The sequence below is a fragment of the Drosophila melanogaster genome, chromosome 3R (genome assembly GCF_000001215.4).
Source record: "Drosophila melanogaster chromosome 3R".
Classification (NCBI taxonomy): domain Eukaryota; kingdom Metazoa; phylum Arthropoda; class Insecta; order Diptera; family Drosophilidae; genus Drosophila; species Drosophila melanogaster.
In genome coordinates, this window is record NT_033777.3 from 16,153,299 (window position 1) to 16,180,994 (window position 27,696).

Consider the following 27,696-nt stretch of genomic DNA (forward strand, 5'->3'; position numbering starts at 1 on the left):
AAGTACCTTTCTAGTTAATGCTTGTACTTTCCTAACTTAAAATATTCTAACTAGATTTTTTTGCGAACAACCAACCGATTATCTAAGATCAGTCAGTCGGCATAATTGAATCAAATGGTTCTCACACACTGGCCAAATAAAGAAAACAGATTGCTGGTGTCAAGGAGTTGCAAACGCAACCATCAACCGCAGACCATCCCCGTTGAAGTGGCTGACAGGACGAAGGACCCTTGTCTGGTACATATCGATTAGCGCCTTGCATCCAAACCAGAGCAAATCCATTCTGTGAATCTCTGTGGCGGCACACGACCCAAGCACCGAGCACTCTTCCGCAAGGATAATCCCACCCCGCTCCGAAATTCCCCCTTCCCTTCGACCGCAATTCGCTGCGGCTGCTTCAAACTGCCTCGAAGCAATTGTCTGCGAAATTGTTTGTTTATTTTGATGTTGTTTAATGCGTGCTAAGTCCTTGCCATTTCATGCGCTTCGATTCGCCGCGCCAGAATATCCTGGGAAAAGCAAACATTCTTGTCGTCGGCGATTGAGGTGAGTTTTGATGGGGAACCGGAAAGCTTCTCGTGGGAGCTTGACAAGGAAAATTGGTTGGGAAATTGGTCTGTCTTCCTGTGCTTTAGCTTTTCATACAAGACTTATAGTGCAGATACTCGCTGATATCCTGCCGTGCAAATCCAAAAGTTTAAATATAATGACAATCTAGGCTGCTTCATATTTCTCTGGCTAAGCAAATAAAATTACAAAAATAATACTCATCAAAAGTGCCATAATTCAAGCAAATATTTCATAATATATCTTGGATTTAGGTTATTTAACATGTCCTTGGTTTTGCCAAACTTTAGCGCTCTTATTTGAAATTTGCATATTTCGCGACAACAGTCTGTCAAATTGAAATCATCAAGACCACCTGAAATCGCAGAAAAATATTGATGACCGGGTTCAATAAGGTTTACAGATTCAGACGGGGATGACATTCAGCTGTCGCCCGCGCACTTCACATCACTTCTCAATGAGCAAACAAGCGAGCTTTCGGTTCGAAACTAGTAATCAATGAACGTGTAAATACATTTTAATGAACCCCCAAATAAACGAACTTGCTGCTGTTCTTTTTGCTGTGAATTGTAAAACAAAACCAAAACAAACAAGCTTGCAAAAAAAAAAAAAATACACAAGCAAACGACATGCAGTTGGGGAGCAGGCGAAGTTTAAATACTCTTACTTACTTACTTATTAAATAAGTATGAGTATAATAAAAAAACCGCTCATTCTTTGTAACTTAATACGCACATTCCTAAAATAATTTCTTTTAATTATTAAAATTAATTATATTTTCAATTATACTTTATTCCTAATGTTATATACATTATACATATTATTTTGGGAGCTTTAAAATTGTGTAAAGGGCACTTTTAAATGGATGAAAAGGAAGGACAGCTTAAGCTAACGGCTATGTTCTCTTAAATAGTTGGACCATGCAAAACACCCCCTAGGACATAGCGAGTGAACACATTTTTTAAAGAATTTCTGATGGGATGTTAATTACCCAGGCATTTAGCCAGCTTTCGTTCTGGCGTGCTGCAAGCATATGAAAAATCATACAGTACCCTCTTCTGCGGCGTAATGTTTCCGTTGAATCGTGAATTTCGGTAGCCCCAGCCGAAGGCGACGCCAATCGCTTCAGACTCTGGGGGCTTCGCTGACCAGCCAGCCCATAGTCGGTCAGTCAGTTAGCCACCGTTCGCCGTTCAGTTCACACGTCGCGCCAAGAGGCAATAGCAATCCCGTAGTGCCTGGATCATCCCGACTTTTATCGGGGATCCCATTGAACCATTGTTGTGGAACTACTGGACAGTAGTAATGCCACCGAATGCCAACACGTCTGGCCAATTTCGGTTAATTGGAACGTGATTTATGTGGGGCAACGGAGTGAATAGCTCCTATTCCGAGCTCCCTAGCTGCCCATGCCCAGCTGGTCAGTCAGTCAACAGCGGAACACAGCCAATGCCGGTTTGATAAGCGCCGCACGAGCGTGATAAGAGCGGGAAGAAGGCGCCAAGTCGTAAAGCGAGTGTGCAGAAACCGAACTAGAAATAGAATTCGAAATCAAAACTGGCCTTGCCAATTCGCGTATCTCGATAATTAGTATATGATCATTAATCAAGGGGCAATATTAGAAGTATAAACAAAACGTCGGGCAAAAACGATGGCCAAACGCAAGAGCTTAACCCACGACAGCCCGTCGATGGAACTGGAGCTGCCGCTGCTGGCGCCGCAGGAGCGGAGTCAGCGGAGCAGGAGCGGGACAAGTGAGTATGCCACCACTGCTCCCCATTGGGCCATTAAACCAGTTAACTTGGTCAAAACAAGCTAACTGGCACAGCACACACACACACACACACATTTACTCGCACTTGGCCATAAATCAGTGACACTTGCACGTTGCAATACAGAAGGAGTTGTTCGCGGGGAAGGGGCAGGCAGGGGCTTTTGGGTGCTATACTATACTGCGTACTTGGCTTTGTTATCCCCACCGATCGAATGTGAATGCGAATTATTTTTATGCCACTTAATTTATGGAAAACGTGTAGCGCCAATCCAATTAGAATATTAGTATAAATCAAAGCAAACAAAACTCTCGACTGAAATTGAAACTGAAACGACTGTCAGCCAAATCAAGTCGAGCCCCTCCCTTATTGAAACACCCCACCCCATTTCTGTTCGGTTCATTGATAAAAGCTCGGTGTTGTTTGATTTCCCACTCAATAGCTAATTATTTCTGTCGTTGGGAAATTATAAATAAATCCAGCAGAATTTGCATTCTGTTTGCCCCGCTAGAAAAGCAATAAACCAAACCAAAACAACAGCGAATAGTCACTTTTATTGTACGAGCGTTTTAAATTGATTAGGAAGTACTTTTTCTCGCAGGCAAGTCGAAAAATCGCATGCGATAAATTTTCACCCTATGGTTTTTTTCAGCTGTGAATGAATGTTTAATAAGGGTGGGAAGTTGAGAAGGAAAGGAAATTGCTATACTTTGCAAATGATAACACATTTTAAAATAAACAATGCGATTGCATTTATTATAACATTCATGGGAACTCAAATTTTTCACTAAAATAAGGGCTAATAACAATATTGATATATGCATTTGTAACAAAATAAAAATAAACTTTTTTAAATTAAAATCCAATCGATCATCATATACGACTTTTTCTATCAGCACTTCTTATATTCTGTGACCTAATTTTAACGAGTCTAATCACTCAAAATTCCCAATTGACAGTCTGCGATGGCGATGAGAAATTTATTACATTTTCTTTGAAAACATTGAGACGAATGAGGGAAATCAACAGGATGAATGAATCATGATTTCATTTACGCCAAATTCTATTTGAAATGAATCATATTCTTAATCTAAGTATTGACTTACCTACCCTTCAGAAAACAAATAGTTTTCTACTCTTAAGCTGATAACACTTTGGAAATATTTAATAGAATTAACAGCCCTAAGATATCCAAAATAGTAATTTAGACTTCTTGCTTGACTTCACAATTAGCACCCATTTATGGCATTCAATTAGCAACAATTTAGCCAGCGAACAAAGATTCTTGTTTGTTATCTTCGACGGCAGCGGGAATGCCTTTGCAACTATGTCTTCGTTCGTTTTATTCTAAGCAAATAAATAACAAATTTTCGCGTAATGAGACGAAAGAACAATAAACAAGCGCAGACCCCATAGACCCCGCTGTCATAAATCAATCGTAAAGCAGCCGAATACCGTCAACAACAAAAATTCGGGCATTGCCGAAAGAAAAACGACGCAGAGATATGCAAAATGAGGAGATTGGGGAGATCGCTGTCAATATTAGAATCATAACGCCATGAACGACCAGGCATCATAGTACATTGTCATTAAACAATCATCGTCAACTAACTACCCCAAAATAAATACGAGAAACAAAACAAAAGCCCCCACAAGCTACAAACAAAACATTCTGTCAACAAATTGTCAGAATCATATTTGATGTGATCTATCAGGCAAATTGGTCGCGACCGCTGACGGATAGATACATTAGGCCAAAACACCCGCTGATCGTCGATTGGCGGGCGATCTTTCGGCACGCTCCGCCGATTTGCAGCCGATCTCTGCCACAGTTCGCTGTTCTGTTGTCGGTCAAACTGCACTTCACACATCGGATATATAGCTACAGTCATTCGTTTTTCATCAATTGATTTATATCATTACACCTCAAGAGGAGGGCAGCAACGCTTCGTTGATGTCGAACAGGGGACACTCTTATTTTGTTAGATTGTTTTGTTTTCAAACTCGAATCATAAAAGAACCAATTATTCCAAATTATTGAAACACTGTAATACGTTCATACTATTTCATTTTAAATTCCTATTATTTTATATGAAAAGGTATAACATTTTAGGTACGAATTAATTTTAATTGCAACAATATTTGGTAGTAAAAACTACTTAGCATCTTTAAAATTAATTGGCCATTATGATTTCATTTAAAAATGAATTATTGTTTTACTTTTTCCGTGAGCTTCATTATAACGGGGAGTCCCCTTTGGGGCGTAGTGTATGGCAGTAATGCCGAGTGAAGCGGTGCCGGCGATTAAATAACAACAGCAACAGTTTTGCGCGCCACGCGAGTCAAGAGCCAAAGAGCGCAGAAGAGCGTGTTAAGAGAATGGTCCAAGCTGGCAGCATCCGAGCATCGAATCTGCCAACGTCGCTGCCGGCGTCGCAGTTCGTTGGGGGCGGTGGGGAGAAGGTTATAAAAGTTCTTCGCTTTGGAGACGAGCGCTCAGTTGCTCTTGGTCAGTCGTTGTGTGATGAACTTGAACGCCGCAACAGCCGCCCTTTGCCGTCGCCAGTCGAATCGCATTTTCAGCATCAGCGCCTAGCAAATAGTGCGAATCAAGAGCAGGAAGCGTTGTTGTTGCCGCCAGCAGCCAAAAGACAAGCGGTACGAGTGCGGTACGAGGTCCGAAATTCAAAAACTCTGAGATTCTGGGATTCCGAGATCCCGATATCCGTGGTGTGGGTGCGTGAGTGCGCATAGTATAAAATTAAATAAATAAAACAAGAGCAACAGCAACAGCAACAGCAACAAATGCGAGTGGCAACAATCATGCTATATATACTGAGTTCCGTTGAGATGTGCTAACACATAGATTCATGATTCCGCCCAAAGACAATTCCGCCAGACAATGTTTGGACAACCCATAAATAATGCGAGCGGGCAGCGGCAGCCCACACAGAATCGCTTGAAATTTCATAATATCAACCTATTATTGTTATTATAATATCGCGTTATTATTTACTAGAGTGCCGCTGCTCTTCGCCACTTATTTACGATTGTCCAAATTGCAAATTGCTGTTGCTTCAGCGGGCGAAAAACGCGCGCGCGAATCAATTTCCATGCCTCGTACCACGCTGCGTATGAGTAATCACCGAAATGCATCGAATAAATAGCGAAGCAAATGCTCTGCACCCCCACCTTACCACGTGTATCGCATATTCCGTAGAGACCGTAGGGCCGTAGACGCTCGTAAAATCAGACAGCATTTTACGTGTCAGTTTCCGTTTAGTGCGCCTCTAGCCGTAAATTTATTCCAAAAGTGAGAAAAAATAAAAAAAAAAAGAAAATAAAAAAACGACGAGCGTGCGACGGATTTCCGCGCCAAGACAGACAGACACACACCATCAAAACAAAAAGAGCCAGCCACAGGAAACGGGCTAGGAAGTCGCCATCAGCCCTGCCAATTGTGCAGCAGGACGCTTGCTGCAGGATTGGCTGCGCCCGAACCTGCGACACCAGCAGCAACATCAGCAGCAGCAACACCCGCAGCAACTTGTTTTGTCTATCCATAAGGTAAGCTCATTACGCACACAGGCTGCCTGGCGACGTTGACAACGCGGCAGGACACAGTGCAGAAATCGGTGGGGGGTTAGGGATGTGTGAATATATGTCCTGGCATCCTTGCTCGCGGACGTGCCGCCAGCGACATTTGCTTTGCTCTCCTTTGTTTGTTTATTTGTGCGCCTTTTTTCCTTGCTTTCTTGTGTGTGTGTGACTTTGTTTTTTTTTTCGCCGCCCGAGTCTATTTGTTTGGCTCTTGCAACAACAAGAGCAACAACAAGAAGAACAACAGCAGGATAACAACAATGAGAATAACAACAATGACAACGACAATGACTTTATCCTGACAGATTGTTGAAGGCAGCTTTAGGCCCTCGGGTAAAATCTGCTCATTCCACTCCAAGGATCCGAATTTGCCTCGAGGATTTTCCCGTAAATGGTAACCATAAATGACATAAACGGAAATAGTCTTTAAAAGTAGCCAGTTCATATTCACTAAGATGTACATTGGCAACTTTTATGATTCCATAAAATGCGTTGGTTCATATTGGCTTTAAAAAAAGACAGTAATTTATTTTCAATATAATAATGATATATTTTTTATATCACTTATATTCTTTAAATACTAAGACCTTATGAAATATGCTTTTGTAAGCCGTTTGTCTGGCATAAGCAAACAAATATAGAGTGCTTTTACATTCCTTCGAGGACTTAAGGTTAGTCATGGAAAAAGTCTAAGGAGCCAAGAGTTTTCATGAAAATTAAATTGAAAACTTCACATGGCTGAGTCCCGAGACACATAACCCGGCATTGAACATATTGAGTAGCTCACAAGCATATTCCAATGGGCATGGGAATCCTGACAATGCACGCCAATGATTCGCAGGGGCGGAGGTCAACGGTGGTGGGGGGCAGGCAAACAAACATAGCTGGCAATCACCTGGCGCCTGGCCCACCCACTCCTTGCCGTAAGATTATGCTAATGGCGGATGCTTTGACTCTCGACTTGCCACTGATTGGAAGCGCATAAAAGTAGCAAATCAGTGCGCACTTTGAAATGGAAATTCTAATCAAAAAGGCGCGCGACCCCACAATAGAGGGGTGGGACTGGCGAGGGGCAGGCAGATGGCTGCTTAGCTGGCAAAATTTGAAATTGCCAAACGATTTGCTATTCGATTAACAAGACACGAGTCGCGGAGCATGGGCAAAGGCTCTATATACCCATCACCAGTGACCGACAAGACCAAATGGAAATAGAATTGTGAATTCATGTTGACAACAGCAGCGGGCACTCACTTAGACATCCATACGGATTTACATTAAGAGTGTAGCTAAACAGATACCAAATATGAATCCAAAAAAGACTGGCCAACAAAATTGGATATACCCTATGCGAGAGTGGATCTTTGATTGACAGTGGTTAAATGTTTGACCACTTGAGTATTTCTCGGTAGGATGGGTATTCCTGTCTTGGGCTAAAGAGCTTTCTTGGAAACCATTTACAACTAGTAAAGCATATATTTGTTTAACTAAACATTATTGACAGAAAGCATCTTAATTTTAAATGGAATACCCATATACCTTTTGTTAGCTCAATTTCGCCCATGGCTGATGACCTATATTCTTTTGTATTGCACTACAACACTGGACCGATTCCGGCTGCGAGTCCGGTTGTATCCTGTGCATCGCATCTCTGACTTTGTTTACAGCTAAATGCAACCAGGGCCGGACTCAACTGAACCGAACCGAACCGAGCCAAACCAAAACCAAACCAAACTGAACTGAGCTGAGCTGGGCAGGACATAGCAGCAGCAGCTGCATGGTAGGCGGCAAGCGGAAGGAAGCCAGTAAGGACCCTTCAAAAGTGAACGAGAACAAAACGGAATTGCCATATTGCAATGTTTCCACCAACCTACCTCCCCAAATGCCCCACTCGCAATTCTTGCTAAATAAAAGATATCCGCAGATGAACGGTTTTGAGATGAATTTGTTCCGAGTGCGATAAAGTGATGGAGGCGGGGTGGAGCCACCCAAAGGTAGCTGAAATTTGCATAATATATCGACAAACACACACAGACACACACGCACATATGTGGAAACAAAACGCCCAACTCATAAAAACTTTCAAATACTTTGTGGCTGCCTTTTCAATTGATTCGAATTGATTTGATCCTTGTTCGGGGTTGGGTTTGTGCGAAGGGGAGCACACTTCATTGTAATGATTTTGGCATTTGAAAATTTGTGAAAATGTGCCATTTTACGAAATCCGATCACACGAAATTGTCAAGCTGCCTTCAATTTGTGGCAATCAAATGTGTTCGAGGGTTTTGTGGCTTTGGCAGGGCTTATAAAGTTGCAAATGTGTTCTCGCATTGATATAAAAAATGCTGACATATGCTCCTTTTTTATTGCCAGGACTTAATTTGCCAAACATGAGGTGAATTTTCAGTCAATTGGCAAAATTATATAAGAATTTGACAATACCATTTCAAATTATACATCATACAATAAGAAGATTTAATTAAATGGTATAAATAAGGAATTTGATATTCAAACAATGTTTTACACATGTTAAAGAGAAAAAGTATCTAAAATATGTTACCATCAAGTATGAATATTTCGCTAGACTTGTTTTTCTCAAAATTTATGATGCCTGAAATTTGCCTTTTAATGACGGTCAAAGTTTTCTTTGGACGGAGAACCAGCCTATTCGCAGCCGATTCGTATATTTTCTTTGCATTTGTTTTTCACCGGAAAAATGGCCGTTAAACGCAAGGTTTGGGAGTACATTCGTTTATTGGCTGATTTACTTCGGAATTAGTCGCATTAGTTTTCTGGCTCAAGCGGCCGGATCGGATTCGTGTTGTTTATGGATTCGTTTTTGAATTTGTTTACCCAGTGCCAAAATCAATTGTGTTAATGGCAAGGCGTGGGGTCGTAAATTTCATCCACCAGAAGATCGACCCATTATCGGTCGTTTCGAGCACGTTCGTGCGCAAATCGGCGATATAGAAAGTTAAATTGTTTATACTGAAAATGGTGCGTTGTGCGGGCGCAAATCGAATTTGAATTGCCATTATTTACTATCGCCACAGGCAACTAGCAGCCAGCAGCCGGCGGAATTAAATGCAATTCGCTAGACGTTGCGCATACGCCCCGTGGTGCAGCGATGCTGTTACTTATCCGAAAGCGGCTGCCATACAGTTGCAATTAGTCTGACAAGTGATGAAGTGAGGCCGACCAATGCTATACGATGACGAGCCGTCATCCGGCGGTATGTCGTCTCGCTCCTGTAACCCCTATCCGCCATCCGACATCGTCATCGCTCATCCGCACCGAGGGCACTTGTCGGAGAAACGGAAGCGCAGCTCGTTGCTGCGTGCAAGTGTCTGAAGATTACTATTACCCACTTGGCAGCATTTGCTCGCCACCCCGTCGCTCCACCAGCGGCGGTGAATGCATAATAAACAAATCAAATCCTATAAATGTGCAAATTAGCTGGCAACGTCACCGAGCCATGCTTGCACAAATGCAGATGCAGGCGTCATCATTATCATCATCATCACCAGCCCAAACGAACCCGAACCCATACCATTCCATCACATCCCATCCCATCCCAGCCCCTCGGCACTCTCAATTCTCTTTTCTATCATGGCATGAAAGTGAATGCACTTTTATATGCATGACGGCTAATTACAGCGGCAATTTGTCTGCCTCTCCTGCCAGTAGCCACCCACCCAAAAGCCGCCCCACCCCACCTCTTCGCTCCCCAGAGCTAAACGCTTGCCTTTGTATTAGAAATATTTAGCACATTTCGGCTTTTGTGACTATGACGCTTATGAGATTCTTTCGCATTCCTGATTATCTACACTCGGCTGGTCGTAATTGTCTGGGGAAAGCCCCCTCAATTTGTCATTGTGCTACTTAAAGTGCGACAAAAATTCAAATGAACGGGAGCAGTTAGTTAAATGTAAAGGAAAGGTTGAAGTATTAAGAGAATTCTTCTGTTAAATGCGATATAAATATCTGCACTATCATTGTACATATCAATTGGAATTCATATAAACTTGATTATTAATCATATTTGTACATCTTAAACAAATACTTATAAAATATAAACTTAATTACAACTTTTCGGATTTTCGTTTAGTAATTTAAAATGTTTAATAGACGGAAATACCAAAAAAGTTTCCATTATCTGTATGAAATACAAAACGCCATTAATGCCATGGAAACTCCGCTCGCACACAAAATTTCGGTTAATTAAATTTGTTATTCATTAATATTTTACAACCAGCGGTTGTAATTTTTCGCATTTTTATGCAAATATGAGTAGCAAGATAAACGCGCACTCTCTTTCACCCGTTGTCAATTGTCTTTAGCGCCGCATTTCGTTGCTTTTTTTTTAATTAACCACGAATGGAAGCTAAGCAAATTATTAATGGCCAGTGGGAGAGAGCTCTGGCATTGACTTTTCAATTGAAACAAATCATTATTAGAGAAGCTTGTGTGGATCATGTTCAATTGAGGCGCCCTGGCGCTGGTGGAGCGTGTCAAGAGATCGCGCCCAGACGCATCCGCCTCCGAAGCTTTTCCAGGTCCCTGGGAACCCGCGGTGATATGTGGACACCACCAGTGGGAGCGGGATGTGTATGCACTTTTATGATCGTGCATGGCATTATAATTTATTATTTATGGCTGCAATGTAAACGTAATTACCAATTGGACATGGGCCATTGCTGTTTGATTTGCATGGGGTGTGAAACTGTCTATATAGTACTATCTTTGGCAGTACAATGGGCCCTGATATGCATACAAAAAAGGAAAGAGCGATTTGAACCAGTTTTTTATATTACGGCTAGCTGTCAGTTAACTAGGCAATTGATTGATGGGTATATTCATCTATCTTTGGAATGTATATAAATCCAATTAATATTAATGTGCACATCAAATAGCAAATTCAATAAATTTAAAAGCTTATAACTTTTAGAAAGTAGACACCTAATAAAATACAATAAAATGTTATACATTATTTAAGTTACTTTTCGAATTATCTAGTTGAGCCAATTAAATCCGCGCGCGAATTATTTTCAATTAATGCCTGTGCAGAGACGAATTATAGGACTAATCCATCTTCGACAGCTTCCAATTAGTTTATAAAATTGATTTAATCCCCAAACCAGGAACCTGTCGATTTGTCATACCAGCGAATGCCAGCGAATGGGGAGCTGGGCAGGAATAGGGGCCCGCATGGACAACTGGGGTGTGACCAGAGCGACAACAGCTGCTGAATGCAATTAGCGTTATTTTCAGCGTGCCACGATATTGCACATACGCCATGTGCGCCGCGAGTTGAAGGTAAACGGCGACGACGACGTAGTTTATAGCATTGAAATTGAGCCGTTGTGCCCACACGACATGGCGACGTCGCGACGACCTTCGGCGGACACCAGTGGCACTTGCATCTGCGACAGCAGCCGCTCAGTAACTCCGCTGGCCAAAAGCTGGAGCCAACTGCAAACTGCAGCTGGCCCAAGAGGGGGTGGCCCATAAAATTGATAATTAATTATCCTGCCAGGCAGCATAGGATGGGGTGGGTGGTCGCTCCAGCCCGCGGCTTTTCGCGGACACGCTTCGCTTATTCCTGTTTACAAGTGCGTGAAAATGTGCGCTCAACTGCTTATCACGTGCGGCGTATGGCGTGAATTTTACTGGCACAACCACTGCTGCAGCTTCTGGTGCTGTGGCTGCTACTGCTGCTGCAGCCACTGTGATGCGGTGTGGTGGCCACTGGCCACATATGCTAAGTCCCCTCTTAAATGGAATATCTCTTCCGGGGGTTTGGACACGCCCCCCGCCGCCTGGGCATTTGCAAATTTAACTAACAGCTCCCGGGAATTGTGCCATAAATGTTGGCTCCGTTGATTGATATGCGCGGGAACTTGATTCATGGGGACACATAGTGATATCCTTGCTGTTGACAAGTCATGTGAAAGGAGAGATTTGATATTGCGCATAGTTTTAAACGCTATGATATAACGTTGTGAATTTAAGCATATTTAATTACTTCAGATTTAAAGAAAAAACTTAGTAATCACTTTAACCATTACCTTGCAATAAATTTAGTATTAAATGCATTCAGTCCTTTATCTTTATGAATGGAAAGAGACTTAACTGGGTTACGAAAATCCTCCTACTTTGTGACATATAATAGAGTTAGTCTTTTACAAACTTACTAAATAATTCCAAAGCCTTTCAAACTAAATCGTTTTCGCTGCGTGTTTGCTTAATTTGGCTTACTAATACCCCGCAGATAAATCAACTGAACGGAATTAAACATTTAAGTTGGCTAATTCGAGACGAAAACTTTGCCAGCCTGCTGCCTACTTTTGGGCATTGATACCTTCGGCTACTTGGGCCGCGGGCTCAATTCAGCCATATCTGGTATATATGGACCCATTTCGAGCAAATCCCAGACAAAGCCAATGCGCTACAAAAGCCCCACTGGTCAGTGGCCACAAAAGAAAACGCAAACAGAGCAAAGCGGAGAAAGGATGCGAACGGAATGGACGGGGGCAGAAGTTCAACTAGCAAACTAAGCAAAGGACACGAACATGGCAGGAGCAATCTACTCCTCCTCATCCTCATCCTGCCTCCTGCCTCCGTCCACCCCGACGCAATTACATTAAATCTTGGCTATTATTCTTTTACTTTGTAGTGCTAGCTGGCTCGGTTCGCTTCAGTTCTCCATCCTCGGTGCTCGGCACCAACTTTTGCCTTTGCCGGAGACCAGGCTGCTGTAGTTAATCGCCTCCAACGTGATTGAATTCCATCGAACGCAGGTTGACCAATGACCGGACTTGGGCATCAGAACCCTTCAAGGGGGCAGGAAGGAAGCAGGGGGCTTGTCCTAATAAATGAAATAGAGCCGCTTGACTTGACTGCATTCGGACTGTTTCTGAGAGGCTTTGGCCTCCGACTCCGAGTTGGTTTATGGCCAGTCACTGACCACTTAACTAATTGCTCCTTTGTGTGCTCCTGACACGGGCAATAAAATTAATTCCCCTGCCCGCAAAAGTCGATTATTTGCATGTTTCCTTAAGTCAATCTGCATCTTTGCTAGTTATTTATCATTGGTTGAATTAGAAATACATCATTAGTAACTAGTTCTTATGATTTGATGATTTAGTATAAAATCAGTAGCTTTCATTCATTTCATTACCTAACACACATTATATTGTTTATATGTAGGTTAAGGATGTCATAAAATTGAAATGATTTTGTCAAATTTAGCTTACTAGAGTTCATTGTTTGATGATTCATTGTCACTTTTCTGATTTCAGTTCCTTTGTGCATCATGCACGACTCCGCCAAACAATCCCCCACCACCAGCCCCACCATCCCTCCCAAACAGCAGGCAGCGACGCCTCAGTCGCCAGCAGCGGCGGTGAGCGGACTGGATCCGGCGGACGATGAGGACGAGACCGACGTGATCGGCGACCTGATGGGACACTACGGCAAGTGGCAGTTGCTGATGACGGTGCTGCTGTCGCTCTTCCAGGTGCCCAACACCTTCCACATATCCTCGTCCATCTACCAGGCGGCCAACAAGGACTTTTGGTGCCAGCGACCAGCGCAACTCCAGCACATGCCAGTGGCCACCTGGCGAAACTTAAGTGGCTCCGTCGACAACTGCCGGCGATGGGAGGGCATCGATTGGAGTCAAGTGAGCAATGAAACCACGCTGCCATCAGACTGGAAGGTAAGATGCTAACCTAGAATACTTAAAGATAACAACGTGCGCTAATATTTTGGTATTGAGTTAGACACCAGCGGAGATGGATAAAAAGTTGGTGGCCTGCGAGAAATGGGAGTACGAGACGAACGACAATGTCGGCAACACCTGGACATCGCAGTGGGATCTGGTCTGCGAGAAGGAGCACCTAAAGAACGTGGCCGAGATGTTCTTCCTTCTGGGCGTGGCAACAGGTGGCATTATCTCCGGCTATTTATCGGACAAGTTCGGCCGCAAGACAATGCTTTTCATATCGGCCGTGCTGCAGACCATATTCGGTGAGTGTCTCTCGAGGCATAAAGGCCATTTCATTCCCCTCGCACACACACACACCCCACTGGCCACCTCATATATATCCCTGAATATACGGAAGTCACACCGACATTGGCCCTGACGATGTCCTCCTCCGTTGACTGTGAACTTGGCCATGTCGGGGGGTCAACACGAGCACATCGAGTGGCTCTCTGCGGGTTTTGTGGGACCGGGCTGTCAGGTGGTCGTTGCTGCAGTTGTGGCTGCCTGGCTCTTGCCAGCCTTGTTGTCCTTGTTGATTAAATCTCTCACAATGTATAATTGAAATTTGCATTCGAAAGGACATTACTAATGAGGGACTGGCATCGAGGGTGGGCACGTGTGCGGAATTGGTTTTGATTGCGAGGCTGCTGGAGATTCCTAAGAAATTCCTCAAAGCATTAATTAGCTCTTAAGCTTATTACCACCCTAACTTTAAATTACTACAAATTTAAGTATTTATTAAAAGCTTAACTTGAATTGCTAACTGCAGCATTGAATTTCAACCATTGGCCTCGCCTTTGATTTTTTCTTCCAACTAGCAGTATACGTGATATTCAAAGTGTCGTAACATTTTTCTCTCATCTTGGGCCATTTCCTAAGCCAATTAACAAATTATCTTAAAGTCTAATTAGGGCATTTTCGTTGTATATTTTGTTTAGGTCTTTGGCTCTATATCTGCAGCTCCTTTGAGCTTTATCTCACACTTCGCGCTCTGCTTGGTCTGGTATCGGTATCGGTCACCTACTCCGGTCTAATCCTAGCCATTGAGTATGTGGATGGCAAATGGAGAACCATCGCCGGAATGTACAACCTGTTTCCACTGCCAATCTCTTACATGATCATCTCGGGCCTGGCCTATCTGACCCAGGACTATCAACGCCTACAGCTGTGCATCGGCATTCCGGGAATCTTCCTGTGCTTTCTTTGGTAAGTCTTTGATCATCATGGGCAGGTAAACTATCAGCATAATATATGGCATGAAAACAGATGTGTATATAGATCGTAGACATGTGAATAAATAAGAAAACAGCGCGTGGGTGTTTCCCCACTATAAACAGAGTGCCATAATTGCCGCGGCACATGTTTCACGCGCTAAATTTTATTTGATTAATTTTGGGTGCTTCTGTACGTTAGGTTTGTGGTGCCGGAATCGCCGCGCTGGCTGCTGGTCAAGGGTCGAATCGATGAAGTGCGTCGAATTATTGAGGCGGCCGCAAAGTTCAATGGTCGCCAGCTGCCCGCCGATTATCAACTGACGCCGCCGACGCAGGAGAGCAGTACGCAGGACGTTACCTACCTGTTCCGCTCCAGTTACCTGCGTCGCATCTCCATTTGCTTCTTTTGCATCTGGTTCACCATGAATCTGGTATACTACGGCATTATTCTTAACATGAGCTCCTTTGGCGGCAATGTCTACTTGAATTCGGTGAGTTATGCTGCTTTTAAGAAATTAAGTATACGTAGGGCGGGCGCAGTTCAATCCACTTAGGCAAATCATCGGCGACGGCATGGGAATCTTCAGCCGAAATCTTGTTAACATATAGGATCAATCAGGCATTTAGCCACCGCCAAGAGGTTCACCATTTTCGGTGGCACTGATGGCCACCTAATTGGATTTGTCAGCAATTCCATCAGACGCTGACTAAAGACTGTCTGTTCGATGTCAAGTGTTCTCCGACTGGCTGGACGGTGTGAAAATGTGCTTGCAATCGAATTATAATGTTACTGGCCCACACCCACCTCCAATCCATCCACAATATAGTAGATAAATCCTGTCGCGGCCGCAGCGCCACTCGCAGCCATCTTAGCCCCTTCCACCTGGCAGATGGCCAGCAAAATGTTGAGAGCACAGTGCTGGCGGGCCTTGAGTGTACAATATGTTCGGCATGTTTGGCATTTTTTCGGGATTTGATTGTTTTAAAGCACTAAGCACCTAATGTTGTCCGAAATCCATGTTTGTTTGTTTGGTTGTTTTTTTTTTTATTTTTTGTTGTGGAACGAAAAGCTAATGGAATAAGTGGGCTAAAGATGTTCAGTTTGCGCCAGACATGTCTAAAGATTTTCGTACAGGTAACAATATTTTAATGTATAATATGAAAGCTGTGTATGTGTTTTATTACCTAAAAATCCTAAATAACCTTAAATTATCTACTAAGCACATTATTTGTGTGCAATTCGAGTCCGAATTTCTCGACTTTAGCCAGCCAACTGCTCAGCACTGTCCAGCATTCGCCAATGGGCGTGACAGCGAGGTTTTCAGCTAATTTATTGCATAATTTATTTTGACAACGCCGAGCGCACCTTTGATGCCGCTCTGATTTAATGCGCCCAGCCGACAGCTGACATCTTGTCCACTTGCCCTCGTCGTCCTCATCCCCTCCTGAATGTTATGTTTTATCTATGTTTTCCACAGGCGCTAGCTGGCCTAGTCGAAATACCCGCCATCGCCGTGGCCATGTACATCATCACCAAAGTGGGCAAGAAGTGGCTCTTTTGCGCCACTTTGATCTGTGCCGGCGTCGCCTGCTGCTGTGCGGCGATCACCGAGGGGCATGCGGATCTGCTCTGGCTGAAGATCACATTCCTGATGATGGGCAAGTTCACCATTAGTGCTGGCAATACCATAATGCCGGTGTACACGGCGGAACTGTATCCCACGCCCATACGCAATGTGGGCGTGGGTGCCTGCAATGTGGCCGCCGGTTTGGCCTTGATCCTCACACCATACCTGTCGCTACTGGTGAGTTTACCTCTTGTAGGGACATGCTCATAAGGATAAACCGTAACCCTGAACTTATGTCTTTCAGAACAAGATCGAGGGCCATCTCTTGATGACTCTGCTCACCGCCTGGAGCATCTTTGGCGGCTTTGTGGTGCTCTTCCTGCCCGAAACCGCTGTGCGTCAGAAGACAGACAACCAGGGTGGCTCAAGTGCCAATGCCAGTGCCGCCAAGCAGGTGTAATGACCGCCATTGCCAATCCTAACCTGCTCAGCCCACGAGGAACAAAGTATTTTGGCTGGTCCAAAGTATGCCGATTAGAAGTCAGCGTATCCAACGCAGTTGCTGTCTCTCTGCCCCCCACTTAACCCCCAATCTGCCACGCCACCCGACATATCCACCGCCTGAAGCCACCTAAAATGTATGGTAACGATTCGATGAATGTCCAAAAGTAATGCCAATTCGCTGGAGAACGTCACATGTCAGGCAGGACCTTGTTTGCGTAGCACGTAATGAGTATGTATCTTACTAACTAACAACAATGGCTTGTAGCTTATGTCATAATCTAAGTACTGAAAACACACAGAACACCCAGAATGTTACCAAAAACACTCGAAGTAGCTTAAGTTCTTCGGTTCCCATCGAAGGTTATAAATTTGACCCAAGTTTAGGGAGGGTTTGCAATGGGAGCTTACAAACTTATTTTAATACAGCTTTATTATATTATTTTATAATTTTATTTAAATGGTTTTAAAAATAAGGAAGTATTTTTTTGTACGTGATTGCGCCACAAGCTCCCTAGGAAGAGTAATAAAAATAAAAAATTACCCAGTAAATACAGAGCGCTTAATTACGGAATTACCAATTCAATTACAAACGAATTAAAGTTCACACAAAGAAAATTTTAGAAAAACAATTTATAATGTTGTCAATATGTCTTGTCAATATCTCAACGTATGCATAATCTCGTCGTCGTCGTCGTCGTCTTCTTGTTGTCTATTAATAAATGTTTTCCAAATACGAGATGAATAAGCAGAGAAGCTCAATCTTCCACAGAAAAGAGAAATGAGAATGGCAGATTTAAGCGACCATTTGTAATCTCTAGTAATCGTAGTCAATTAATCCTTAGTCTACCCTTAAACGTATCTACAACAGATCAGTCTCTAAGTATCGGTCAATTATGGATTTGTATATATTGTCTGTTTGTGTGTGGAGGAGACACAGGACATACAAGGAGTTTTACTGTTTGGAGCCATCAAAGAATATATGTATATGAAATGAACAAATAAATTTCCAATATAATGCATTTAACAATGTATACAATTATGTGTATATGGATATGTGTGCGTTTGTGTATGTATATGTAGAGAAAAACAAAAACAATCAAATTAGAGAAAGCCAACCTGTTGAATTACTTGTTGTACTTACCTATCAAGTTGTTATGTGCTCATTTGTATTTTGTATTATTTTCCGCAATATAATGTCGCTTATTTTACATTTATTTTTGTTGCCTATTGTACTTACCCGCTAAGATCATATCAGCTTTGTTATGTACTATTTGTCATTAGTAAGAGATTTCATTAAGCTTCAAACAAACGGAATACCCGAATCTAAAACAACATTAAATTAATTGTTAAGTTAAAGTGTTTGAGCGAAACACAGACATAAATTTATGAAAATTGTTGTAAATCAAAATTACCAAAGCAAACGCAATTATAGTGTCAAAATAAAACATAAATAAATAAATAAATAAATAAATTAAAACAAAAGCAATTGTGTCGATATGGAGATATGGATAGTCCTGGCGGAAGTGAATGTCACTCAAGTCGAGCGAAAGCTTTCGCAGGCCTATACCAAATCAATTGATCGTGGGGTAGTAGTCGAAGCTTTGAGTTGAGCTTTTTCGATACTGGCAATGCCATGCATATAGCTTTCGCTCTTTTGCAGATTTACAGAGTGCTTATAACAGAGCCCCAAACCGTTAACGGTTCCAGATCGATGCCGACGGCTGAGATACTAACGATCGACGCGGTTTTGTACTTATTTTCAATCGATCGATTGGCGCACCAAGTGGAGTAATAAAATCGGAGGGTTTCGAAATCGCTTGATATCGTCCATATACAAAAAAAAAAACCTATATATATACCTCCTCGATATGAGTGGCGTGCTGCGTCGCGGTTCCCTGAATTTCGATTGCGTTGGCGGGCCGCGGGACAAGGGCAGGGGCAGCCTGGAGGCGAACCTGTATGGCGGATATCGCGAGACAAGGCCCGGCCCAAAGACTCCGGAAATCAGTGTCATAGCATTGGACTTTCGACGATATTCCGAGGACCTGAAGAAACCACCTTCAGCGGAGCAAACGGAGCAGCCACCGAGCAGGGATCTCAGTCAGGATGAGGACAGCGATGTGATATCAAATTTCCTGGGCCACTACACCCGCTGGAGTTTTCTTTGGACCCTGCTGCTCTGCCTGTTCCAGTTGCCCACCACTTTTCACCTGTTCATGTTTGTCTTCCAGGTGAGTTTTGGTTTTATGGCTTGGCAAATATTTGACCAGTTGATTGCGTCGCCCGAAAAACATCGAAATCAAATATTTTTGTACGCTAAAACCACCCGCCCACCAAACCCCTCCCAAACTTCCCCGGATGTTTGATAGTTTGTGCTTAGACCGGAAGAAAACATTATGCAACTCAAATTGATTGATAGCTGTAAACTCTGTAAAGTAATTTGCACTAATAATAGGCGGCTAATTGGATGTGTATATCATCTGAAAGGTGTTGACAATGAGTGGAAAACGAAAGAGAGTTTGACATTACAAAACGTTATCAGCAAACGAGTTTGCTATAAACGAGTAACAGTAACAAAACAAGTGATAACACACTGAAGAGCTTGCCACTTGAGTTTGTTGGCCAGCAATCAAGGTAGCTCGCATGCCAATTTCGGCCCAGCAATTTCAGACCCACTTGGCTTTGATTTTGTTTTAAATATTTTTTGAAATGCCTCTCGACCTTCGAGCACCTTTGACCAACATTCAGGGAGGCTGTCACAACACTGAGTACTTAGGAGCCATTTATCGGCATGCGGGTTGCGTGTGCATCATTTGCCTATGTTTTGAAGTTTCGATGCCACCGCTAATCAGCGTAATCATCGTCTATCGTGCTAATGTCCAACTGAAAAAGTAGCCCCAAATCGAAGGGAGCTGAGCAAAAACCACATGCGACCTTGACACACACGATCTGCGGAACGGTGGGTAATAGAGCTTGGCCAGAACCAATGGCAAATGCAATGGTCATTCAAAGAACACAAGAAGTTCGATTGCCTGAGCACAGTTATTTTGCAGAGGTTAATTATACCAATTGAGCGGCTGTAAATTGGGGAATAAGTGGGGGGAATGGTTAGGTTCAGCATGTTGCGTGATGCAACTGAGAGGAAGTGTTAGCTCATTTGGAAAAGTTCATAAAACAATTAGAGGAAATACTTTGACATCTCTCAATATTAAAGTTTCTGTTCTGTCAAACCCATCTATCAGCTTGAAATATTGAAGTATTTGTCTAATCATTTATAGAGACTTAATTGACTAGTAGTAAAATAGGTAATAAATAAGCATTTTTGATAAAAGTTATTGCACAGGAGGTACTGATTTAATTGTTTCTGTGTTCTTCTTCTTTTTTCCTTGATAACCACTGTGTTATCTTGGGAAGACAAACAATAACCAATTGTTTAAGACTGTAGTCTATGAAAACTATTCACTGAATTTACATGAAGCAATCAAAAATTGACAGTCACCGATAAGATAACGACTGTCGAACTGAAAGAAAGTTCGGTTCTATAAAGATTACTTTATGTTGGCCAGATGCTCCAAATGAAATTGACTCGTCGAAGAGTGTGCATTAGCCTTGTGGGTGGAGTTGGTCAAGGCACTCCCCAGAAAGGTCGACAGTCTACAAAATTATAAAGTCATCAAGTGATTCTTTAATGACTCATTTGGCCGGGTGTGAAGACGGAGCTAACAAGTAATTTGACTATCGCAACATCGCGCTGTGTTCGGACATTATCTTAGGGCCCCCACAGAAATCAGAAACAACGGCGCGCCTGCATAAAAACCAGAGACACGGCCGAATCTCTCTGACATACGCACTCACGGCTCTCGACACCTCGGAGCACTTCAGAACGTCGGCCCACCGAATCTTGCATCTGAAACCAATTTAAATTTCATAAGATATATTTTCGAAAGTCAACATTCTAACTCAGTTGACGTGCAACGCACGGCGTAAGCGGTTGCACTTCGAACCGGGCCACAATGGAGCTAACGGATGTGAGATCGGGCGAGGCCTCGCCCATGTTGAGCGATGGGAACATGGAGAACCTAGATCTGTTGCACACTAAGCTCCTGGAGCGGCTCTTGGGCTGCCTAACGCCATGGCAGAGCATGTGGTGCGCCCTGCTCTCGATCTTCCAGGCCATCTGCACCTTCCACATATTCGTCTACGTGTTCCAGGTGAGTCAGTCGGCCTCTGGCCAACAACATTAGCCATCGTTGCGCTCCATCGCCTGCCACCTGTGCCCATCATCGCTGGCACCGCCAGTGCCAACTAATATTGGCCAACTACAACGCAACCGCAATTGACAAGGTTCTGTATATTAGCCTGCATGTGGTACCTCCTCCCCCAATGTCAGTTATCAGCGCGTTCCCGTGATAACGTGAATTTAAGTGACTGCGATTGCAGGTGTGTGTGTGCTACTCAAACCAGTTGCCCGTGTTCGCGCTCTCGATTGATTACGAGATTTGTTTCATTGAGCGAATTTGGATGCGGGAACTTCAGATACAATATTTGACGACCAATAAATGTGTTTATTGAACTGGATGTTGTACAAAGATCGATTGAATAGAAGAATCATCGAAGGTTTGCAATTTCATTGCATAAAAACCAGTTGGTGCTTGAATGTATATGTACTTTAAGTATTATTTCTCCACATTTTGGTATTTTAAAAATTAATTTTTATTAAAAAAGTGGGCTCCTTTATATTTTAACACACTCATGATGCTGAAATGCGCCTTGGACTCTTCCACCTTAATTGTTCCACTTCTGGCTTAATTATTGACACAATAATTGCCTGCGGAGTAATAACAAATTTGAACTGGCTTAGGCCGAAACGAGTTTGCTATATGCCCACTTTACCACCCCAAAAGTCATTGATTTGTTTACACTGATTTAATGGCGTAGATATTTGAAACAGTCTTCGTGCCGAATAACCCTATCTTAATTGACTATGTCCGCAGATTGCACGCTTTTGTGTTATTTGCTATGAAGACGACAGCTATGTGGATTAGGCGCTGCGGTCGACACCATGACAACACGATTTCCCACCGTACTGGCAAGACTTTTCAATTAGTTTCCACTCCCAACTGATCCATATCAGGTGGTGCCGGTGGTGTCGATGGTTTGCTCCGAGTTCGAGCCAGCCCAAGGTTGGCTTCGAAAGGTTACTCTCTGCCACAGGCCAATATTGACCGCTAACTGTCTAAGTATATTAATTAAACAATAATAATAAAATGCTCAGAAATACCTTTGTAAGCCACACTCTGTCTGGCACACTGGTCTCCAATTGGCCGCAGAAACCAAATTCAGATTCAAATTCAGATTTAAAACAGCAATTCAAGTACTTTCTCTATCTAGGGTCAGTCAGATGACCCTGTAACAATTAAGTTAACGATCACCCATGAGCACCTAGACCACATGGGCGTTAAATTGTATTTAACAGTCTGGTTTTGTGTAATCTCTTCAAAGATTATAGAGAACACATCTTAATAGTCAAATCAATTCAGTTCAATTTTATCGAACTTGTTTTTAAAAGCCTGATCATTTTAATTTGAATTGTCAAAAATAAGTTAATATAACTTTAATAAGTTAAATTAACTTTAAGCAAAGTTAATATGCTAAAACAGAATTTCTTAAAAACCCCAAAATATACACTTTTCAACTAGCATTATGACGCGATTATGTTGAAGGAGGATCCAGGAAATGATTTTATGACTAAGTAAAGAAACTCCACTGACGTTTTTCAAAGCCATTGAATGCAAATCGGTTTAAACTCTCCGAACCGCTCAATTACGGATATATCATTCTATTAGAAACAATAGTTTTTGTATTGTCACTAATCGTGCCTTTACTTGCATATCTAAATAGAGATATCTAGTATGCAAAGTTAGCCAGGGTGCTTGACCTGATGTATCACCTGTGAGGTGGACTGAAGTCAGTGCTCATTAAAGGGCAATCAAATTTAGTAAATAGTTTCCTTGATATGATTGTAAAATAGGAATTACGAGTAATTTGAGCCTTAACCAGTGTGCCTGTCACCCTGTCATTAGAATAAAGCGCACTCTCAGGTGCAACTCGTGCATACATATCTGCAAACCAATTTATGAAACGAAATTTACATGGGCCGCATAGTGTCGGATCCAAAGTCGAGTGCTGCCCACGTTGTGGCACAGAAATCCATTGTTGGTCGAGAGTCTGTTTCGCTATGCAAATGCCTGAAACGTGACATGTAACCGACTGGCGACAGAACGAACAACTGCCACATTTTACCACAAATGACATCAGAGCCTGCCACGCGATCAACGGTCGCCAGACTTCTAACCAAAAACCTCAGCGAAAGGGAAAAGAGCTAACACTGCACCTGTACCACCTGTACCACTGCCACTCTCATCGACCATTAATTGTTGAAAATGTTTCGCTTTCTTGTTACACTTCAACTTGAACTTGAAACCATTTCCTCGGAGCGCATACTAAATGTTTAATTGAGGCACGTTCAATGTCGGCCGAGGCTATCAACCTGTTGTAGGTTGTAGTTGTTTATGGGTTCGATTATGGGGCGGAGTTTCAGAGTGGGCGGTGGATAACAACCTTTTCGGCTTGCCGCGATTGATAAGCCGCTTTCATTGATGCGATCATCAATCAGATGGCCGTTCGTGTTGTAACAACATTCAGTAATTTCAGCCGTGTTAAACTGTCACGAAACGAAACATTCGCAATCGAAACCCAAATGACAAATGGGGCTGGCTGTATAACAAACTAACTACGAGTTAACCGCAATCAACATGCGGAAGAAATTTAAACGGCTTACTACCGATTTAAATTGTGCCCGACAAAATGTTTTCCAGCCGCCTGATCTGCGATTCGATTTATGGCTTCACAAGCACTCAATCATTGCGTTCAAGCTTTGATTGGCTGCTTCGAAAGTTGGTAGGAGAAAATCTCTTATTTGGTTCACGTAACTACGAGCGTGAATTCTCAATTCATTTAAATTCAAATGGTGTTGCCTAAATTCTGCCGAAATGCTTCTTTTTGGATTTTTAATAGGATTTTTATATGCAGAGTTATTTATGATCCTATGAAAGTCAACCCTTATTATGAGTCATTTGATCGCTCAATTCATTCAACCAGAAATAGTTATTTTAATTTGGGTAAACAAGCTAAAAAGCTTATTAAAAAAGAAATTCCATTAAATTACGCCTAAAACCCTAATTTCTCTTAAAGATTGCGCCGAAAGACTTTTGGTGTGCCCGGCCGGAAAACCTCATGCAGATGAGCGTTTCCGAGTGGCGCAATATTAGTCAGTCCTCCAATGGCTGCCTGCTCCTCGATGTGGACTACACCCAGGTCACCTACGAGAATAACCAACTCATCAACTGGCCCGAAAATGCCACAGATTTGGGCTACCGACAGTGCTGGCACTTTGAGTTCTCCGACGTGGATGGATCGGCCAAGACCCTGGTGCAGGAATTTGATCTGGTTTGCGGACGCGATATCCTCAGCTTGGTGGAAACCTGCTTCCTGGTGGGCGCGGCAGCGGGAGCGGTTCTCAGCGGATGGATATCGGATCGCTTCGGCAGAAGACACACTCTAATGGCATTCGTCACTATTCAGAGCGTATTTGGTGAGTAATGCCTATTGTAAACATATGGGATATTCTTAATTCGTGTTTCTAAAATAATATTTGATTACCACAAGAATGCTAAGAACTTGAAAAAATTCTTTAAAACGTATAATCGCGTAGATCCCTTTTTTGCAAGTGCAGATTATAGAAGTGAAATTGCAACAGTCCGATTAAAGGGCTGGAAGGACGAGTGTTCCTTTGACCATGACAATTTGAGTGGGATTCATTTTCTAATTGTCATTTATATGCAGCTTTGTCCGTGAATCGTTGGACTAACAGCTGCATTTGCGTTCGCATTTGTCCTGCTCTCTGGCCCGGCTGCGATTTTAATTGACTTTACACTCTTATTTACGTGCCCGACCTTGCCACTGACATTCCGCACCCAACCCACCCCACCCCTTGGGCCAACCCTTTTTGGCCACCGCCTGCATGGGTTCTCTGCTCTCCGTTGCAGGTGGAATTTTGGCCTTCTCAACATCGGTGGCCATGTTCATGTCGCTACGTGTTATAATTGGATTCGCATCAATGACCGTGACTGTTGTGAGCTTCGTGCTGGTGGTGGAGCTGGTCTCCGGCAAGTGGCGCACCGTAATCGGCATTCTCAACATTCTGCCCGTGGCCATCTCCTACGTCCTCTCCGCCGGACTGGCCTACCTCATCCGCGACTGGCGGCACCTCCAGCTGGCCATCTCCTGGCCATGGCTAATCATGCTCAGCATTTGGTAAGTTCTGCGCGGGCATCCTGGGTGGGGCAGTGCCATTGTTGGGCGTTTATTTGGTAATTGGAAAATCGGCTGAAGGGAAATCGAGGTCTCTTTATGCATTTTGCTTTGAGCTCTGATTTGTATCAATGGCTAAATGATATTTATTTACGAAATTTGTTTATTAATTAAACTCATGTATTTCCTTCCTGTAATTAACAAGTCATTTTATTATTATTAGCCATATTTTAAAGACATTTTTACATAATTCATGACCTTTAATTTTTTCTATTCTATTTTCTATACAAATCAATATAAATAACAGTGCTACTTTAAAGGCAAAAAAAAAAACTTAAATCTATTAAAAATCCGCTTACTGGAGAATTGAAAGCCCAAATGAACGCATTTCAACTTCAAAGCGTAAACATTTTTAGCAGTCAGTCAACTAAATGAATTGACAAGATAAAACCGTACACAACACACAATTGGTCGGATCAATTAGATTCCGGCAGGGACAAAGAAACCGTGTCCAGGACATTCCTCAGTGTTTATCCTCGGGTGCCAAGCAGGCCACAGAGAGCCACATTAGCTGACCGCCTTAGAAATGAAATGAAAAAATTCCTAAAAGCCAATAAATACCGGGATCATGACATTGATTCTCACAGCAACCCTACCCATTCGCTCCCATTCCTTTTTAGGTTCTGGCTGCCGGAGTCTCCACGCTGGCTTTTGGCCCAGGGCCGGCTGGACGAGCTGTGCGGGCTAATTGAGCGAGCGGCCCGAATGAATGGCACCAGCGCCAGTTTGCCCAGCAACTATCGCAAGACCCTCGAGGCGGCTGTACCGCGGGCGGTCCAATCTCCACCAGAAGCAACGACCAGCGTAGAGTCGAAGGCAGTGGAGGCAGATGCACCGGATCCAAGTGCAAGTGGCCATGTGAATCCCCTTCTGGTGGTATTCAGTGCAAAGTACTGGCGCACCACATGTTTAACCCTGGTCATCTGGCTGACACTGATCATCATTTACTTTGGACTCACGTTGCACCTCAGCAATTTGGGTGGCAATATCTACATCAATAGTGCCGTGGCTGGAACCGTGGAGGCCATCTCCATTTGCATTAGCATCCTGGTGGTCTTGAAAGTGGGAATCCGACGTAGTCTTATTGGTTACATGTTGTTGCCGGGTCTTTGCTGCTTAGCCACCAATTTGGTGTCAAATCAAACGGGTGTGATTGCACTGGCCACCATAGGTAAGTTGTACCCTAACATCTTTGACAACAACAATCTGTAAATGACCTAGTGTCACCCAGCCAAGTGTCTCATTGGAGCCAACAACGCCATCATTCCCACCTACACAGCGATGCAATATCCCACAATAGTTCGAAACTTTGGCGTTGGCATGGGCAACCTGGCATCGGGCATTGCCCTAATCCTTGTTCCCTTTCTCTGGAAACTGGTGGGTCCTCAAATCGTTTACCTGTGTGGTCTTCATTTTACCAATCTGATTTCCCCTCTTCACAGGAGCACATTGATCCCCTGCTGCCCTTGAATGTTATGGGAGTTTGTGGCCTGATTGGCGCCGTTGCCATCAGCCTTATGAAGGATGTGGTCTAACCAAGAGCTGCAATAGGAATTGGTATTTTAAAAGAAATCAGAGCTGATTTTCCGTTTTGACATGCCTAACTGTGATATTTATTGGACCTTTGGGGACATTGCGCACCCACACTAAATCGTTTCTTCTCATTCCACCATTAACACGGATTTTATATTGTTGATACATGATTTTATTTATACCTTCATTGCATTAAAAACAAAGTATTTTTATTAAATGCTAAATTAATTTGTATTTTGTAGTACTGGGTGTTTCGGAATATAAAAACAATATAAAAGGTTATAAACGATTAATTCTTTAAAGATCTAAATAAAACGTTCCTATAAAGAGATGCTATAATACGGCGGGTTTGAAGCCTGTCTAACTGTAGCACTTAGCCGATGCATCAACCATTGCGCATACGCTCCGTTGGTATGACTTTAGTTTGGTTGGTCTTAACTTAAAGCTTGGTGTCAAGCGTTGCCAGCGCACTGAATAATAAATACAAAACCGTTAAAGGCGGTAAAAGTAATTTAAAACTATATCACGTTCCCGGAGCTGTTCGAGACCAACCATTCTCATGTCCACAAAAGAGTGCAAAAAAAGTAAATACCAGACTGCCCTGTCACTTTCGTTACTTCATCGAGAGATGCGCTCCACTTTTGGCCCGGCCATTAATTGCATATCCATGCCAAACACACGCCGCACATAAATTTTCCGCTGCTGGCCAAAGCTCCGATTGGCGTTGGAGCTGGAGCTAT

At 43.0% G+C, this 27,696-nt stretch overlaps 2 protein-coding genes and 1 non-coding gene across 8 annotated transcripts; 2 read left to right on the plus strand and 1 right to left on the minus strand.

Moving 5' to 3' along the window:
- Positions 1 to 1,683: 1,683 nt before the first annotated feature.
- On the plus strand, positions 1,684 to 18,468 carry CG6006 (uncharacterized protein). Of its 5 annotated transcripts, none has more exons than NM_001260204.1 (8): positions 4,863 to 5,008; positions 5,560 to 5,906; positions 13,238 to 13,656; positions 13,721 to 13,967; positions 14,643 to 14,910; positions 15,118 to 15,409; positions 16,397 to 16,738; positions 16,791 to 18,468. In NM_001260204.1, exons 3-8 carry the CDS (start codon positions 13,252 to 13,254, stop codon positions 16,944 to 16,946), a joined length of 1,710 nt encoding a protein of 569 aa, NP_001247133.1. In that variant the 5' UTR covers positions 4,863 to 5,008; positions 5,560 to 5,906; positions 13,238 to 13,251; the 3' UTR covers positions 16,947 to 18,468. The 5 variants fall into 5 exon arrangements, with proteins under 5 accessions (NP_001097812.1, NP_001247133.1, NP_001247132.1 ...); NM_001260203.1 differs by having other exon boundaries at positions 4,863 to 5,015; positions 16,791 to 17,512; NM_142268.2 differs by having other exon boundaries at positions 4,863 to 4,997; positions 16,791 to 17,512.
- On the minus strand, positions 15,050 to 15,856 carry asRNA:CR43472 (antisense RNA:CR43472). The gene is made up of 2 exons (NR_048408.1): positions 15,724 to 15,856; positions 15,050 to 15,661 (listed from the first exon to the last, which is right to left on the minus strand).
- Positions 18,469 to 18,692: 224 nt separating the features above from the next.
- CG8925 (uncharacterized protein) lies at positions 18,693 to 27,177 on the plus strand. Of its 2 annotated transcripts, NM_142269.3 has the most exons (7): positions 18,693 to 19,221; positions 21,010 to 21,201; positions 24,245 to 24,644; positions 25,099 to 25,366; positions 26,044 to 26,594; positions 26,655 to 26,800; positions 26,866 to 27,177. In NM_142269.3, exons 1-7 carry the CDS (start codon positions 18,859 to 18,861, stop codon positions 26,956 to 26,958), a joined length of 2,013 nt encoding a protein of 670 aa, NP_650526.1. In that variant the 5' UTR covers positions 18,693 to 18,858; the 3' UTR covers positions 26,959 to 27,177. The 2 variants fall into 2 exon arrangements, with proteins under 2 accessions (NP_650526.1, NP_001097813.1); NM_001104343.2 differs by lacking the exon at positions 21,010 to 21,201.
- Positions 27,178 to 27,696: the final 519 nt, after the last annotated feature.

Bases quoted from the DNA above. Each gene is read 5' to 3' on its own strand.
- CG6006 (NM_001104342.4), top strand. From the start codon at position 2,219: ATGGCCAAACGCAAGAGCTTAACCCACGACAGCCCGTCGATGGAACTG. The intron at 13,657-13,720 runs GTAAGATGCTAA...GTATTGAGTTAG, and splicing joins CGCTGCCATCAGACTGGAAG to ACACCAGCGGAGATGGATAA. The intron at 15,410-16,396 runs GTGAGTTATGCT...TGTTTTCCACAG, and splicing joins GCAATGTCTACTTGAATTCG to GCGCTAGCTGGCCTAGTCGA.
- CG8925 (NM_142269.3), top strand. From the start codon at position 18,859: ATGAGTGGCGTGCTGCGTCGCGGTTCCCTGAATTTCGATTGCGTTGGC. The intron at 26,595-26,654 runs GTAAGTTGTACC...AGTGTCACCCAG, and splicing joins GATTGCACTGGCCACCATAG to CCAAGTGTCTCATTGGAGCC. The intron at 26,801-26,865 runs GTGGGTCCTCAA...CCCTCTTCACAG, and splicing joins TTCCCTTTCTCTGGAAACTG to GAGCACATTGATCCCCTGCT.